This window comes from Sciurus vulgaris, assembly GCF_902686455.1.
Source record: "Sciurus vulgaris genome assembly, chromosome: 8".
NCBI lineage: Eukaryota > Metazoa > Chordata > Mammalia > Rodentia > Sciuridae > Sciurus > Sciurus vulgaris.
Genome location: NC_136468.1, coordinates 100,163,385 through 100,180,382, shown reverse-complemented (window position 1 = coordinate 100,180,382; position 16,998 = coordinate 100,163,385). Strand labels below are relative to the sequence as shown.

The window sequence follows — 16,998 nt, the reverse complement described above, 5'->3', positions numbered from 1 at the left end:
TATTTTTTCAAAGAACCAACTTTTTTGTCAAATTTTTAATTGTTTCTTTTTTCAGTTTCATTGATTTCAGTTCTGATTTTAATTATTTTCTGTTTTTGGAGTTAATTTGTTCTTCTTTTTCAAGGACTTCAAAATGTAATATTAGGTCATTTGCTTGTTGGTTTTTAATTCTTTTAATAAATGAGCTCAATGCAATGAACTTTCCTCTTAGTATTGCCTTCATAGTGTCCCAGAGATTTTGATATGTTGTATCTGTATTCTCATTTACCTCGAAGTATTTTTTTATTTAATTCTTGATTTCTTCTACTATTAATTCATCATTGAATAGTGTATTATTTAGTATCCATGTGTTAGAGTAGCTTCTATTTTTACTTTATCATTGATTTCTAATTTTATTCCATTATGATCTGATAGAATGTAGGTTATTATCTCTGCTTTTTTGTATTTACTAATAGTTGGTTTGTGGCATAAGATGTGGTGTATTTTAAAGAAGGATCCATGTGCTGCTGAGAAGAAAGTATATTCACTTATTGATGGATGAAATATTCTACATATGCCTATTATTTAGTTCTATAGTTTCTTTATTTAGTTTTTGTTTGGAAGTAGTGAGAGAGCTGTGTTAAAGTCACCCAGGGTTATTGTGTGGTGGTCTATTTGATTCTTTAAATGGAAAAGTGTTTGTTTGATGTACATAGGTGCTCCATTGTTTGGGGCATAAATATTTACAATTGTTATGACTTGCTAGTATATAATTCCCTTATGTAGTATGAAATGTTGTTCTTTGTCCATTTTGATTAACTTTGGCTTGAAGTTCACTTTATCTGAAATGAGGATGGAAACCTCTGCTTGTTTGCAATCTTTATGAGTGAAGTGTCTTTTCCCATCTTTTCACCTTTAGTCTGTGGATGTCTTCGCCTATGAGATGAGTCTCTCAGAGACAGAATATTGCTGGGTCTTGTTTTTCAATCCAATCTGCTAGTCTATGTCTTTTCCAAAGAAGAGAAAAAAAAAAAAAAAAAAAAAGAAAAAAAAGAAAAAAGAAAGAAAGAAAAAAACCTGCACTATAACAGTCATACTATTCAAACCTCCCAGTCTTCAGTAGCCTGATGCATGAGAGGTACCTGACAATGAGCTTCCAGTCTCTAGCAGACGTCTCAGGATGGAATTTGCCCCACCTAAAGATGGGAGATACAGCTTCCAGGATTATCCAAGATAGCCACTCTGGCTTCCAATTGTGTTGGCAAATGGGGAGCTGCAGCTTGGGGTGTGGGCATGGTCAGGCAGGGGTCCTGGAGGTGGGGTGTGGCCGGTCTGGTTGAGGGGTCCTGGAGATGGGGCTCAGTCAGTCTGGCCTGGGGTCCCAGCTGTGTGGTGGGACAAAATGGTGCCAGCCACATGTAACCAAACCTGCAGTTTCTGTGACAGTGGACTTCCTGGCAACAGCAGGCAGCTGGTGATCCACTGGCTGTCTGCAGTTGGTCTGCTGGCTACCTGCAGAAGATCGGCAGGTGGACCTCAGGTGGTGGGTGATGGGTAGGTGAAAGGCAGGTGATGGGCAGGCAAGAGGCAGGCAAATGGTGGATGATAGGCACCAGTCAGTGAGCAATCTGCACTCAAAAAGTAGTCAATATACTGGCAGACTACAGGTGATCACAGTGTACAAATGGGGTAAACAGCAGGGGATCGATAAGCAGCAAAGACTATCTCTCTGAGAAACAGATATCCTCTGCTTGAATCCTGAGTTACGGAGTGACAAGGAACGCAGCTTCCCTCTAGTCCGCCATCTTGGATCTCTCAGTCTGTCTTTTGATTGATGAGTTTAGGTCGTTAAAATTAAAGGTTATTATTGAGATATGATTTGTATTCCCTGTCATTTTGATTCATTTCTGGTATTTAATTTGACTTAGTTTCTCCTCCTTCGATTGACTATTCCTTCAGTGTTTTTTCCTCCCTTTGCTAGTTTTTACTTTTTTTTTTTTTTTTAACTTCATCCTCATGGAATATTCTGTTGAGAATGTTCTGTAATGCAGGCTTTCTAATTGTGAATTCTTTTAAATTTTGTTGATCATGGGAGGTTTTTATTTCATATTCAAATTTGAAACAATTTTGCTGGATATAAGATTCTTGGTTGGCACCTAATTTCTTCCAGAACTTGAAATATATTGTTCTAGGACCTCCTAACTTTGATGGTCTGGGTTGAGATATCAATTGAGTTCTGAATTGGTTTCCCCTTATATGTAATTTTTTTTTCTCTCATGGCCTTTTTTATTCTTATTCTGTGTGTTAATCATTCTCATTATAATATGTCTTGATATGGTCTGCTGTAGTTTTGTACATTTGGAGTCCTGTAAGCCTCTTGTATTTGATTTTTCATTTCATTCTTTATGTTTGAGAAATTTTCTGACATTATGTCATTGAAAAGATTGTGCATTCCTTTGGTTTGTACCTCTGTTTCTTCATCTATCCAGATAACTCTTAAGTTTGGTCTTGTCATGTTATCCCAGAATTCTTGGAAGCTCTGTTCATGGATTCTTTTTTTAAAAAAAATATTTTTAGTTGTAGAGTGACACAATACCTTTATTTTATTTATTAACTTTTATGTGGTGCTGAAGATTGAACCCACTGCCTCACACATGCTAGGCAAGCACTTTATAATTTGGTTTATTGATTTTCTTCATTTGGAGGATTTCTGCTTTTTTTTTTTTTTTTTTTTAAGAATCTCTAATTCTTTATTGAAGTGATCTTTCACTTCCTGTATTTTGTCTTTGATTTCACTCTTCATACCATCTTTTACTTCACAGATCAGTTTAACTATGTACATTCTAAACTATTTCTTGGACATTTCTTCTACTGTGTTGTCAGTGGTTTCTGTTATTGGAGCATCTTGGTTTGTTTGGGACATTTTATTCCCTTGTTGTTTCATATTGTTTGTGTGTTTTCCCATCTAACAGTGTGGATCTGAGGCAGTATAGTTTCTGTCCTGTAGACTTATATTGTCCCTGAAGGTTTCCAGTACCTCACCTTTAAGGGGGAGACCAATATCAACAGCACCCAGTGTAAACAATATATGGCCTTAAACCTAATAGCTCTCACCAACGTATCTACTGCTTTCTCAAAATAAACAGAAATGATGAATTCAATCACAGTCTATTATATAAACAGAACAATTGCTAAAAGGGTTTACAATTTCAAATGGTGGACAATGAGAGAACAGAAGTAGTGTGGGACGTGATGTTCATGAGGAAAGAAGAGAGAAACTGGGAGTAGAAATCCACAGGAAGAGTGCAAAACACCATTCATATATCACCATCCTCCACAATCTGATGCATAAAAAAATACCTTGCTCCAAATATGGTAGAGATGTTATAGAATAAAGAAATAAAATATAATAAAATAAAATTAATCTTGGAAAATTGAACTGTCTCTGTCAATGTTCAAAAGTTTCTCCACCCTATTTCTGACTTCTCATGGGATTGCTAGGCCCATATTGCTTCTCAAAGACCCAGTCGCTATGCCCCAGATCTGGGCTTCAGAAACCCCAGGCTCAGCCAGGTTGCAGTCCCAAGATCTCAACCCTGCTCCAATTTGCAGAGAGCCCACCAGGGATACACTCACATAAAGGACTGACCCTGAGAAGCAGTAGCAAGATGGCAGCCACTAGCACTCCGAGCAGGAAGATCCCATGAGGCAAACCTGTAAGCACCCCACTTGTCTCCAGGTCCTGATTAGAGTCCCCAGACAGAGGCGGCTGTGCCCCAGGGTGGCCCCCTGACCCCCTAGGCCCTGGCTGGCATCCCAGATGGATGCAGCCACCTGCAACCAAACCTGGAGCCTCCCTGTCAGTGGACCTCTGGGTGGTGGTGACAGCAGTAGTGGTGGGGTTCTGTGGCAGTGGCAGCAGGTCATTGGCAGTTGTAGTGGAACGTGGCAGCCACTGTGGCATCTGTGGCTATAGGGGTAGTGTTACCTAGAGAGAAGACCTCCAGGTGACCTCTGGGCCGCAGCAGTGGTGTTGGTGGCAGCAACATTTGCAGTAGGTAGTGTAGGTGGCAGCTGCACCCAGTGAGGGCAGAGGCAGGGACCTCGGCAGCAGTGGCCTCTAGTTGTATTTTTTTTAAATGTTGAGTTTTGAGAGTTCTATGAATAGTCTAGATAAATACAGAGTCTTTGTCAGATATGTGGTAGCCATATACTTTAAATTTTTAAAAAATTATATAAATAGTACATGAATGCATCCTCCATTTAAAAATGGTAAGTAAGACAGATGACTTCAACCCTCACTGGGCACACTGACCTATAATACCAGCTACTCAGGAGGCTGAAGCAGGAGTATCACAAGTTTGAGGCCAACCTCAGTAACTTAGCAGGACCCTGCCTCAAAACTAAAAGATAAAAAGGGCTGGGGATGTAGGTTAATAGTAAAGCACCTCTGGGTTCAATTCCTGGTACTGAAAAAAAGAAAAATAAACTCTCAAATTCTTGCCTTTTCCATCATCACCCCATGTAGCCATTATGATGCATTTAAGGTTTATCTGTCTAGATCTTAAAACAAAACAAACAACAACAACAAAAAAAACTGTTCAAAGTGTGTGTGTGTGTGTGTGTGTGTGTGTGTGTGTGTGTGTGTATGCATTTGGTGTTGTTTTATGGGTCTTACACAAAAGTTATCATACTGTTTGTACCATTGTGCAAGATGCATTTATTTTTTAGCTCAATAATATTTTAGAGCTCTCTCCATGTTAAATATTTCTAGTCCATTCCCTTATACTGCTGTGTAGTAAATGCACCCCTAGGCATTTTGGTAATTTCCAGTGTTTCTCTATGTAACCAGGGCTGAGTGTATCACCTTGTACTGGAATCTGGAAACATGTGCAATTATTTCTACAGAGAAGCTATTGAAAAATGGAATTCTGCAAGTGTGAAGGCGTGTGCTTTCCCCCAGGTCTTTAGACAAGTTAGGCAAGGGCTCTAACCTTACACTACACCTCCAAGCCTATTTTTATATTTTAATAGGTCCTGAACAACTTGCTCTTCTAGATGTGTTTCTCTACACCTTGGCCACCGACCACAACATTTTTGAATGTAAGACCCACTATTGAGCATGCCTGTAATCCCAGTGTCTTGGGAGGCTGAGGCAGGACGACCTTGAGTTCAAAGCCAACCTCAGCAATTTCAGGAGGCCTTAAGCAATTTAGCAAGAGCCTGTCTCAAATATAAAATATAAAAAGGACTGGGGATGTGACTTAGTGGTTAAGCACTCCTGGGTTCAATCCCTGGTTTAAAAAAAAAAAAGAAGAAACCATAGTAATGTACATTCATATCTCAGCTATTTGTTAGATTGAGGCAGGAGAATAGCAAGTTTGAGCCCTGCTTGTGCAACTTAGTTAGATCTTGTCTCAAGATAAAAATAAAAACGGCTGGGGTTTAGCTCCGTGGCAGAACACTTGCCTAGCTTGTGCCAGGTTTGATCTCTAGTGCTTCAAAAAACAATCGTTTTAAAAAGGACTTACTCTTCTGTGTCTGACCTGTCTACCAACTGCGAAGAGGGGGAATGTGTAGGTCTTGAACAAAAGTGCAGTTTAGACCTGTGGCGGGGAAGGACCACTGAGAGCCTTCTACCTTCCAGGGCTGGAAGGTGTGTTTCAGTTCATCCCTATCAGGAACCATCACAGACCAGAGAAGACCAAGGAGACGTGAGGACCAAATTCAAGGTGGATCCTGCATTGAACCCTGAAACAGAAATGTGGAAAAAGTGGTGGAATTTAATAAACTCTGTAACTTAAGTAATTGAGAATCAATCTTGGTTGTTGACAAATGTACCCTGGTTATGTTGCCATTAGGGGAAGTTGGGGGTGGGATATGCAGGAGCTTTCTGTACAATCTGTGCAATTTTCTGTCAGTCTAAAATTATTCCAAAATAGACATTTATAAAAGACTTTGGCATGTAATTCAAGCATTGTGTGAACCACATTTGGATGCTGATTCAAACAAACCAACTGTAGGAAGAACTTTTTGAGGAAGAAATAACAGAAGTTTGGAGTAGCCTGGGTGTTAGATAATATTAAGGATTATTGTTAATTTTGTTAACTGAGACAATATTATGTGCATGTACAAAAGTCATCTTGACCTGTTGAGAGTGGGTACTGAAATGCAGATGAAGGTGAAATATGGGGTTGTATGTATGTGTATGTCATGCTGGGGATCAAACGTAGGGTCTTGTGTATGCTGGGCAAATGCTATACCACTGAGCTACACTACCAAAGTATCTACCTATTTTTATAGATATAGGTATTTTTATATATACAGGTGATTGAAACTAGGGGTGTTGTCTCACTGAGCTACATCCCAGACCTTTTTTTTTATTTTATTTTTTTTATTTTGAGGCAGGGGTCTTGCTAAAGTGCTGAGGCTGACCTCAAACTTGTCATCCTCCTGCTTTGCAAGGATTACAGACATGTGCTATAGTACCCACTCCCCATGATTTGTTTTAAAATATCCAGAAACAAATAAAACAAAGAATGGAAGTTTTTATGGATAAAATTGTAGAATTTCTTGGGGACACTTTAAAATGCTTCAGGAAAAAAGGCGTGGTTAGGGAAAATTATGAAAAAGTGTAGAGAAATGTTGACATTCCTGAAACTGGTTGAAAGATCTATGGAGTGTTTGTTATACTTTTCTTTCTACTCTTATGAATGATTAAACTTTTCCCATGATAGAGCGCTCAGTAGTAGAACACTTGCTTAGCATGCACAGGACCTGGATTTGAGCTCTAGCTCTGCAAAACAAGGAAAAGAAAAAAAAAAAAGAAAAGAAAAAAAAATTCATAATAGAAAGTTAGTCACATTGCACTATGAAAGTTAATGAAAGCCTGGTGTGGTGGCGTATATCTACAATCCCAGGGTTGGGGAGACGGTTGCAAGTTTAAGGCCAGCCTTAGCAACTTAATGACGTCTGTCTCAAAATAAAAAGGGCTGGGGATATAGCTCAGTGATAAAGTGCCTCTGGGTTCAATCCCCAGTACTACCAAAAAAAAAAATATAGAAAGTTAATGACTTAGTTAATCCCTACTTCTTCCTTCTTATAGGCGTTTTTCACACGCTGATGCTATTTCCCTGTTGCTTTCCAATGGTCACAGAATTTATTGCTCATCCTTTTGATATGAAGATTTCTTGTGGACTGTGCACTGTTCCCATTCACTGTTCTGTCTCTGCACCAACCCTCTTCACTCCAGCAAACCTGTGAGCCTCAATGAGCTTGTTTGCACTGGCCTGGGCCATCCTGGGGAGACAATGAAGAGTAAAAACAGACATGGCTGCTAACTCATTGAATCTACTGATCAGAGGAATCCTCAAATATTAATTAAATAATTGTGCCAATAAACATACAATTGCTGTTAATTGTTGTGCAGGAGGATATGCAGAGTTAATAGGGACTGGATTAGGCAGGGTGCTCCCAGGAGGTCTCCCTCAGAAAATTATGACCAGTTGGAAGGATAAGAGGCTTCAGTCTGAAAGACAAGAAGGTATGAACCTCATTTGTCAGGATGCTTTTGGCTTCAAGTAACGGAAACACTAACTCAACTAGTTCAGATAATAAGGAAAATGCATCATTACATATAAGATGTCCAGAAAGAACTCAGTGGTTCAACAATATCATCCAGAACCCAGGTTCAGGCCTGGGGGATTTGCTCAGTGGTCAGTGCTTGAGTAGCATATGCAAGTCCCTTGCTTTGATTCCCAGCACCACAAAAAATAACAAGGTCTCATTTTCCTGCTGTGGTCAGTGTGTCAGTTTGTGTTGTGAGCTGGTATTCACGCTGTCAGATGTTATGTGCAGAGCCAACAATGGTCAACAGAAGAGGAGGCACTACCTCCTGCACATCTGTTTTTTTTGGCAGAAAACCTTTCCCTGAAATCATGAAGTAGGCATTTCCCTAAGTCTTGTTGGCCAGAAGCACATGACACCCAATTCTATCAATGGCAATCCTGTTAACTTAGACCAATCAAGCATGAGTCATTTCCCTGGAACTAGGTAGAGTCTTGGACCTGTCTCCACAGAGAAAAAAGAGTGGGTTCCTGAACAAAATTGGTCTCTGCCTGAAAGGAAGAGGAAGTGGTAGGGGAATAAATGGGGTTAGAAAACCAATGGCATTTGCTATACTAGCCAAAGAGGAATGAAGAGGAGCTTTCCTGGCAGCAAGACTAGCATATACAAAAACCTGAATTGGGAAAAGTTACAAGGAAATGGTGTGGCTGAGATACAAAGCGCAGTGGGAGGGAGCCCAGCATAAGATGGGGAGAGCTTGCGGGCCCAGCTCAGGCCGGACCTAGTACATCCTGATCATGAGTGTCTTGTGCTGCAACAAATTACCACAAATTCAGTATCTTAAAAACAACAGTATTTCATTGCTTCTTGACCTTTTTCATCAAGATCAAGTGTAGTCAAATAGATTATCTCATCTCCATGTAGTAAAAGTTTTCATACTTGTATTTCATATTATTAAGACAGTAATGTTGAAAAAAATCAAGTGTAGTAACTGATCTTATTGGTTTAATATCAGATTTGTTCTCTCACTGCAGACAATATATTAAGTGGATCTTTGGAGTAGGGGTGTGGAATAAGAGTTTGCTCCCTCTACTCCATGCATTTGCCTGGTATCACAGTATGTCAAGGAATGGAGCAACCCCTTGAAGAAGTACAATCACACACACACACACACACACACACACACACACACACACACACACGATTTTATTATAGATCTGGAAGTCAGAAGACTGAAATGGGTTTTATGGAGTCAAAACCAAGGTGTTGGCAGAACTGTGTTCCTTCTGGAGACGCTAGGGGAGAATCTTTGCTCTTTCCTGCTTTCCTTGGCTCAGGGCACTTTGTCACCCAGCTCTCTGCTTCCATTGTCCTCTTCCTCTGACTCTCTCACCCTGATCCTCTGCTTCCCTCTTTCCAAGCACCCTTGTAATTACATTGGACCCACTAGGATAACCCAAGATTATCTCCTCACCTCAAGATCCTTAAACACATCTGGGAAGTTTCCTTTGCCATGTAAGACAAAAACATGTCAACAAATTCTGGGAATTAGGACGTGAACATCTCTGGGGGCCTATCACACATTTTTGGAGTCCTGTGTTTATCCTAGAAAGAATGGGAAGTAATAGTTTAAGCAAAGGGAAGCCATGATCAGACCTGCAGTCTGCTCTGGCTGCTGTATCCAGGAGGGATGGGGTTGGGAAAGGACAGAGGGGCAAGAGTGGGCATGGTGTGAAAACCTGGGAGGCTCCAGCAGGAACTCTGGGGAGACCGTTCAGCTTGGATTAGAATGGAGGTGGTAAAGACATGGAGAAGGTCTGTACTTCCCTGGTCTTCAAAAGCATCGTTTGATGAGCTGATGAATGAGTGAAGGAATGCAGAAGTGAATGAGCAAACGGTCTGTCACGGAACAGAAGGAACTTGCTCCCAAGTGCAGGGGTTTCCTTTCTAGAGTGTTCTGTGTAGCTGCCCTGACAGTCACAGGCTGGCCTTCCAAAGTCCTCTTGCACTAAGGACTTGCCTGCTCCCCTGAAAATGGTTATGAACCTTTTACCCCGGACAGTGCCAGCTGCAGCATCTCCCAGCAGAGGAGCAATCTTACAAGGAAATCACTGATTATTTTGAAAGGGTGTTTCAGTCTCTGTGTGACACAGTGGGGCAAGGGGACCCGGATATGCTACCAGCTGCATTTTCACAAGAGGTTGCTGCTGTTTTATATCTTTTTCTTGTTTCTCTTTTTCCATGTTTTAAAAATTCTGTGTTGATACAAGCTCTTGGATGTTAACTGTGTCTCAGGATGAATATAACTCTGACTTCGGTTTCGTAAGTCAGTTAATTTCATTGTGAATGATCATTTTCATTTACCATCACTTTCCTGAGATATATAGTATTTTCCTTCTGGGATTTCAGGAATGTTTTATGTTTGTGGCAGGTTAAGAAAGAGGCAAGCTATCATGTACATATAGGCATATGTGCCCACTTTACCCATGCTATTTACTGGCCCATTTAAGAAGGTTGTTTCTTGTGATGCAAGCTGATCTAAAGAATGGAGAGTCAAGGTGAGGGCAGACTGCTGTACTTTGATGGTTTGAATCAGTGAACCACCTTATAATTCCAAAGATGCAGCCTCACTCACATCCTATGCCATGGAGTTCACTAGTTCTGTTAGTCAGTTTTCCGTTACTATAATAAATCCCCGAGATAAACAACTTAAAAAGAGGAAAGGTTTATTTTAGCTCAAAGTCTTAGAGGTTTCAGTTCATGATCAGTTGGCCCTGTTGCTTTGGGCTCATGGCAGCACATGATGGAGGCAGCATGTGGCAGAGAAAAACCACTTACTTCATGGCTGGGAAGTGAAAGAGAAGAGGGAGGGACTGGTGTTCCACAGTCCCCTTCAATGCACACCTCCAATGACCTAACTTCCTCCCAAAAGGACCCCACCTCCTCAAGGCCCTATGATTCCCAATAGCACCATGTTGGCGACCAGACCTTTACTACATGGATCTTTGTGGGGGGCATTTATGATTCAAACTATAAAGCTAGGTGAACCTGCAAGCTCTTGGAGCTGGTACTTTAGATTGTTCTAAAAAACTTCTTGAATGAAATTCTTAAGCAATGCTTAACTATAGCATTGTTCCCTGCAAACCAAGGGTGAGAATGATGAATGATTGGCTGGCCCAGTCTGTCAATGAGTGGAGGTGTTCTGCAGTCATCCTCCAGCAGGAGCTTTCCTATCGAGAGCCAGAGAGGCTCTAGCCCCACGTTATTCCTCAAGTTTGCCTCTCCTCAATGCTCTGGGCCTCCAGGGAGGCTGAGATAGGAACTGGTGACTCTTTCTCTCTCTCCCTTTCAGAAGACATTTTTTGTAAGTGTCAAGGTACATCTATTTTAAAATTTCTCTTCTTGCTTTTTAAAAAAGGATTTTGAAAATTGACACATAGTGATTATACATTTTATGGGAGTACAGTGTGATACTTATTAATATATGAATACGATGTGTAGTGATCACATTAGGGTAACTGGCCTGTCATCTCAGATGTTTATAATTTCTTTGTGTTAACATTTATAATCCTATTAGCTATGTTGAAATATTGTGACCGTAGTTAGCCTACCGTGCTGTAGAACACTGTTTAAGTCATTCTTCCTAGCCAGCTGCACCTCTGTACCCATTAACATCCTCTGTCCACCCCACCCTGCTTCCCAGGCTCTGGAAACCATTATTCAATTCTGTACTTGAGATCAACTTTACCTTCCTGTGACTGTACCTCTGACTTGTCCTTTTTTCCAGGGTCTTCATACTCCACACTCCCTATCTCACTGACAAGAATTCCTGATTTTGATGAATGATACTAGGGTAAGGAAGAAAGAGCACGAAGAGCCCAGTGTTCTGGCAAATACCTATAATCCCAGTTGCTTGGGAGGCTGAGGCCAGATTGCAAGTTCAAGATCGACCTGCCCAACTTAGCAATATCCTGTCTCAAATAAAAAATTAAGAAGGACTGGGGATCTAGCTCAGTGGTAGAGTGCTTGCCTAGCATATGTGAGACCCTGGTTTCCATCCCCAATACTGCAGAAGAGAACTAGTCTCTACATTCATTTTCCCGGTCCCATGATCTTTCACTCAAGAGTTTTTTTCAGTGCTGAGATTCAGTGAGTCCAGAATTGGGGCAACCGGAGTCTCTGGTTCATTAAAAAAATTCCGATTAAAAAAATATGTGCCCTGTAGTAAAAATGACTTATTATTTGTATAATCCTCACAATAATTCTAGGACTTAGTCACTGAATGCCTGTTTTATAATCAGGAAGCTGACATTCGCAGAAAGTCCTCCAGGCCAATGAGAAGGGATGGAGGAGGAATTTGAATTACAGCTCCTCAGGCTCTGGGAATCCTCAGACTCTGCTGTGCTATCACCATTTAAAGCACCCTTGGCCTGGACCCAGAACTTGGAAAGATAAATGGGAAGAATTGGAATTAGAAGACAGAAGACCTGCATTTTCGTTGTTGTTCTTTCTGGTTATACATGATAGTAGAAACTAATTTGATATATTTATACAAGCATAGAATATATCTTATTCTAATTAGGATCCCAGTCTTGTGGATGTACACAATTTGAGATTCACTGTGATGCATTCATATATGTAAGACCTACATTTTTTTTTTTTTTTTTTTGGTGGTGCTGGGGATCGAACCCAGGGCCCTGTGCTTGCCTTGCAAGCACTTTACCAACTGAACTATCTCCCCAGCCCCAAGACCTACATTTTAATTCTGGTTCTTATATTACTCATGGGATCCTGTGCACGTTCATTCTTTCTTCTGAACTGTGAACTGAGAGAATGGCTTTTAAGGGCCTTTCTAGGACAATTCTTAGGATCCGAGGTAAATTGTCTTAATCCTTTCATCAAGTCTTCCTTTTTGAAGATCAGTCCATAAGCAAGAATTGCCACATGATGCTGCAACCGTCGTGGTGCAACCTGAAATTCCACTGCACATCTGCTGCAGGCCTGTCTGCAGAGCCCCAGAAGTTAGCTCTCACACTAGCTCCTTTACCTTCCAGTTCAACAAGCCTTCATTCTTTTTTCTTGGCTGTTTCAAACACTGCCCTTAGGAGTATTTTCTAACTGCTTGATGCTTGCAAGTATCTAAGCAAGCTAGCTATTTTGTCTTCCTTGGCACTTTTGATAAAAGCAATCTTGTCCTTCTATAGGATTAGCCATCCAAGTTTTCATGGTGTACGGCCCGGCCTCTCTTAAGCAGATTTTAAATGCCCCCCACCTCATTCCTAGAAGCAGTGTCTGGGTACTGATTGAGAATGCAGATGACTAAACCTCTCTTCCCACCCCTTTGCCGTGTATCTACAGGCAGTCCCCTACAACAGCTGCATGCAGAGCTGTTAGAACAAAGAACTGGGAAATTATTTTGCAGTTAAATAAACATGGGACGAAAGCTCCAGGCTGCCAAAGGCAAGCTGCCTTTTTACTGATGTTATGGAAAAAAGCACAGTAAGGCCTGACTCCACAGCTGAGTTCTGCACAAGGTTTTCCCTCTTAACGCTTATCTTAGCAACCAGAAGAGGCCTCTTTTCTGTTTACACAGCAACATCTGCAAAGCTTTCTGCAGACAATCCTTGAAGGAATAAGAAATCCCCAGTCACTTCCCACCTTAGTACTTAATGAAAAACTATAGTCCGAGCTCCACTCTGCTTTTCCCTTTTCCTCCTCTGTTCAGTGATTAAGAGCATGGTATCAGGAACCTGATTGCTTGTGCCCAATCCCAGTTAATAATTGTCAGCTTTGTGGCCTTGGATAGCTATTCAAATTTTCTCTCTCTGTGCAAAAATATGGGTTAATGAAGGAACTCATTTCATTGGATTGTTACATTTAAACATAGATACAGAACCTTACATGTAGGATGTGCTAGAGGGGCCTAGCCAGAGTAAGAACTAATCAATTTCTGATCTTTTGATGAATTTTTTTCCCCTTTTATACCAGGGTTTGACCCCAGGAGTGCTCTACCACTGAGCCCCCCACCCCCAGTCCTCTTTATTTTTGAGATAGGGTCTTAGTTGCTCAGGCTGACTTCAAACTTGTGATCCTTCTGCTTCAGCCTTGGAGTTGGTGGAATTACAGGTGTGCGCCAGGCTTGCTTTTAACTTCACTTCCTCTCCTTGTGCATGAGGTGTGTTGTTACTTTCTTCAGAGGGAATTTCTGCAATGGTCCCTAACACGTTTGCCCTTCACCTACATATTCCTAACAATACCCAAAGTAGGCAGTCCATAAAAATTTACTAAAGGTACAAAAACCATCTATTGACCCATGACCCTTAACTTTGAAAGTAATTTGCAAAGAAAGACTATTAGTGGGTTAAATAAAAGGATTATTCTGGAACCTCTACAGGAATTTTAGTAAATGTTTTGATAGTTTACAGTTAAAGTACTAATATAAGGTTGCCAAATTTTGTTTTCTATTCTTGTCATAAAAATTTGAGACATGATATTCTAATTCAGTCTGAGATGAGAACTTAGTCTAACTTTGTTGGGTGCATAGTATTTAATATCATATCCCATCTTGGTGTTAAGAATGGGTCTGCACAGTGAAATGTGAATTATGCCAATTACAACTTGACTTTGTGTTTAATATTGAAACACTGTTTCTGAATTGAAGGCTATTTGATAGCCTCTAATTTTCCAACAGACATTAAATGTGAAAAAGTGGCTTGGTGAAATAGTTAACAGGGTAGTCATTCCTGGCACATTTTGGAAGTTAAATAGTCTCTGGGGGTCATTCTAATTAGAAAATGAATATAATATCTGGCACCTATTCATTCTAGAGTTTAGAAGCATTCCAAAAGCAATGCACACATTTGGGATTTTCATGGCAACACAGAGTATCTTCCATGTAATTGTGCACATGGGCGTCTCCATTTAAGCCTTGATTTAAAAATGAGTAATGATGGCACTGTAATTTAGGAAATCTATCATTACACAAAGAAGTCCCCAAACCGATGGCTAAAAAGATTGTTTCTAAATCTCTGATTAAGATGCCCGTCAATAAACTGTCATATTGTAAACATCAAGTAACACCACAAACATCTTAAAAAAGGAAGTTTATTGGTCTTTAAATGGCTCAAATTGCAAATAAACGAATCGGGTAGTGGCATCAGCCGAAGACACGTGATGCATCTTTGTCAGTTGGCTTCATAGCACCTCAGTACCCAGGAGAGGAAAGGTCTCAAAGCAAAGTCACGATGTTAGTGGTTAGGACCCCTGGTTCAATAAGACTGCAATGAGTACACATGGAGACTGCTGGGCCTGCCGGCCAGCGCGACATTGTAAGTTTAATTCTGCACATGGCATAGCTCATGAGAAATATGAAATGAAAGATGTACATCTCAAACCCTTAAGGACAAATATTTAACATGACAAGCAGGATGTAATATCTAAAGAGTCAAGTTCCTAAAAAGTCTATTTTGATAATTTTACAAACACACCTGTTCCCTGGAATGCCTGAATACATCTTTGACCTGTTAAAAATTAGGACTGAGCAACAGAAAGATAAAATTTGTTGAATCAACGGTCTTAGCCACATTCTAAAGATAAAAAAAATTTGATAGTGGTAAACTTCCCATTGAAATTATGTTCCCAAACAACATGCTAGAATTCTTCCAACGGGAACGCCACACAATGGTGATCCAGTCTAATGTTTGGTCTGTGCCAAACGTTTTTTGCACTATACCTGTGTTTGATTGCTTGATGTTAACTTCAGAAAAATGTAGTTACAGTGTTCTTCACTATGAACATAAACAGACCACTAATAACTTCCATAAAGCCAAACTGTAACCTCATGAGTACAACTTTAGAAGAGGACAGGTGGCAAGCATGAATATTTCCCGACGTATTCTAGTGCAATTTGCATAGCACTGTTAACTTTTTCCCCTGTGCCCTGCTCCCAGGAGATTAAAAGCTTAACACTTATATGCTCACGGCTTGTAGAAAGTGATTTCCAGGAACCAGCATCTTAAGAGAAAAAAAAAAGGTTCATTCAAACATCACTAGTGCTGAATCCTTGTAGTCTAAAAGTATCTTACAAGAACATGCTGGTCCTTCATTTACTATGTCATAGTTTATTTAAAAGCAATCAAGGAGCTCTGGAACTTTATTTTCAAGAACCAGAGTATGGCACACATTTTTAATTTGGACAGACTCCTAGCAGATAGTAATTTCTCAAGAATCTTCTATACAAAAGCTGCACTTCATCTAAGAAAGGTAAGATCTTCTCTCACCAGGACTCCTGGGGCAGTGAGTCGGCCCACAGTAGCAGTGAGAATACACCCAGGGTGATGTAACTGGGCATTTTACATTTTCGAAATTAAGGCATATTCAAAAATTTCCAAGTTTACACCACTTTTCAAAGTTAATCACCAGGTAATTAATGCAAATCCATAAATTAATCTCAGTTTAACTATAAGCAACAACCATGCCAATAACTTTTTCTTCTATATTTTGCATAACAATGGTTAAAAAAGTGGTACAGTTTAACTATCACGTTCACAATTGTCATTTTTCAAGGCAGTAAAGACCAAGACATTTTAAAATGATATAAAATTTAAACTTTATAATAAACACCAGAGAAAGTGGTCTTTCCTCCCATTCCCCACCCCCATTTCACCTCTTTTAACAGTTCAAGAAAGACTGCCCGGGAAACACAAGCTCACACGCTACATTCAGGACTGTGATAAATGTAGGCAATTATGAAGTAAGTTGAACTTTGCTTCATGGTGAAGCCACGTTAATTTCTTTTTTAAGTGAATTTGACTTTCAGTGCAGTTCCAATTCATGCTTTTAGTGATACATAACAATTTCCAAAATGTTAAAGTAATTTCAGTCAATTGAGCCTTCAATGGCAATGCTTATAAATTATGTTTATTAGTATGGTCAAGATAAGAAAGGAGTTTGGGCTTTGATTATAAAATGCAGCATCTTTCTCTGATTCTCTTGGCTAAACTTTTCCTCTTCTTTTTTCCATTCTTTTCTTTGCTGTCTTCCATCTTTCTGGCTCGAATTTCCCTCATTAAATCAAAAAATACCTAGATAGGAGAAAATAAAGTAAAATAAATAAGCAATATAAACTTAAATCACAGCAGTTAAACCTTGAGAATAACAGAAGAATAAACATTTAAGAGCTTTCTGGGGGGGAGAGGGCAGTGACAGATGTTAAGTCAGAGTGTTGCCTGTGCTAGGCCAAGTGCTCTACCACTGAGTCACACCCCCAACCCTTAAGAGTTCTTCTTGGAGAAGAAACTAAAAGTCTGAAAACTGAAGTCTGATTCTCCTAGTATCTTGAGAAAATGGGAAAACTAGACCATTTTCTGAATCACACTTTTTGAAAAAAGAGAAAATGGAGTATATCTGAGTACTTTATGATTAATAAATGTATTCTATTAATTCACATTTATT

The 16,998-nt window shown here is 39.9% G+C and overlaps 1 protein-coding gene across 2 annotated transcripts in view; it reads right to left on the bottom strand.

Annotated features, from left to right (window-relative positions):
- Window positions 1-14,633: 14,633 nt before the first annotated feature.
- The window catches only part of RALA (RAS like proto-oncogene A), a 78,856-nt gene continuing 76,491 nt past the window's right edge, over window positions 14,634-16,998 (bottom strand). For both annotated transcript variants that reach the window (XM_079151769.1, XM_079151768.1), the window contains one exon: window positions 14,634-16,628. In XM_079151769.1, the coding sequence (XP_079007895.1) occupies window positions 16,506-16,628 (123 nt within the window). In that variant the 3' untranslated portion in view covers window positions 14,634-16,505. The remainder of the gene's footprint in view (window positions 16,629-16,998) is intronic.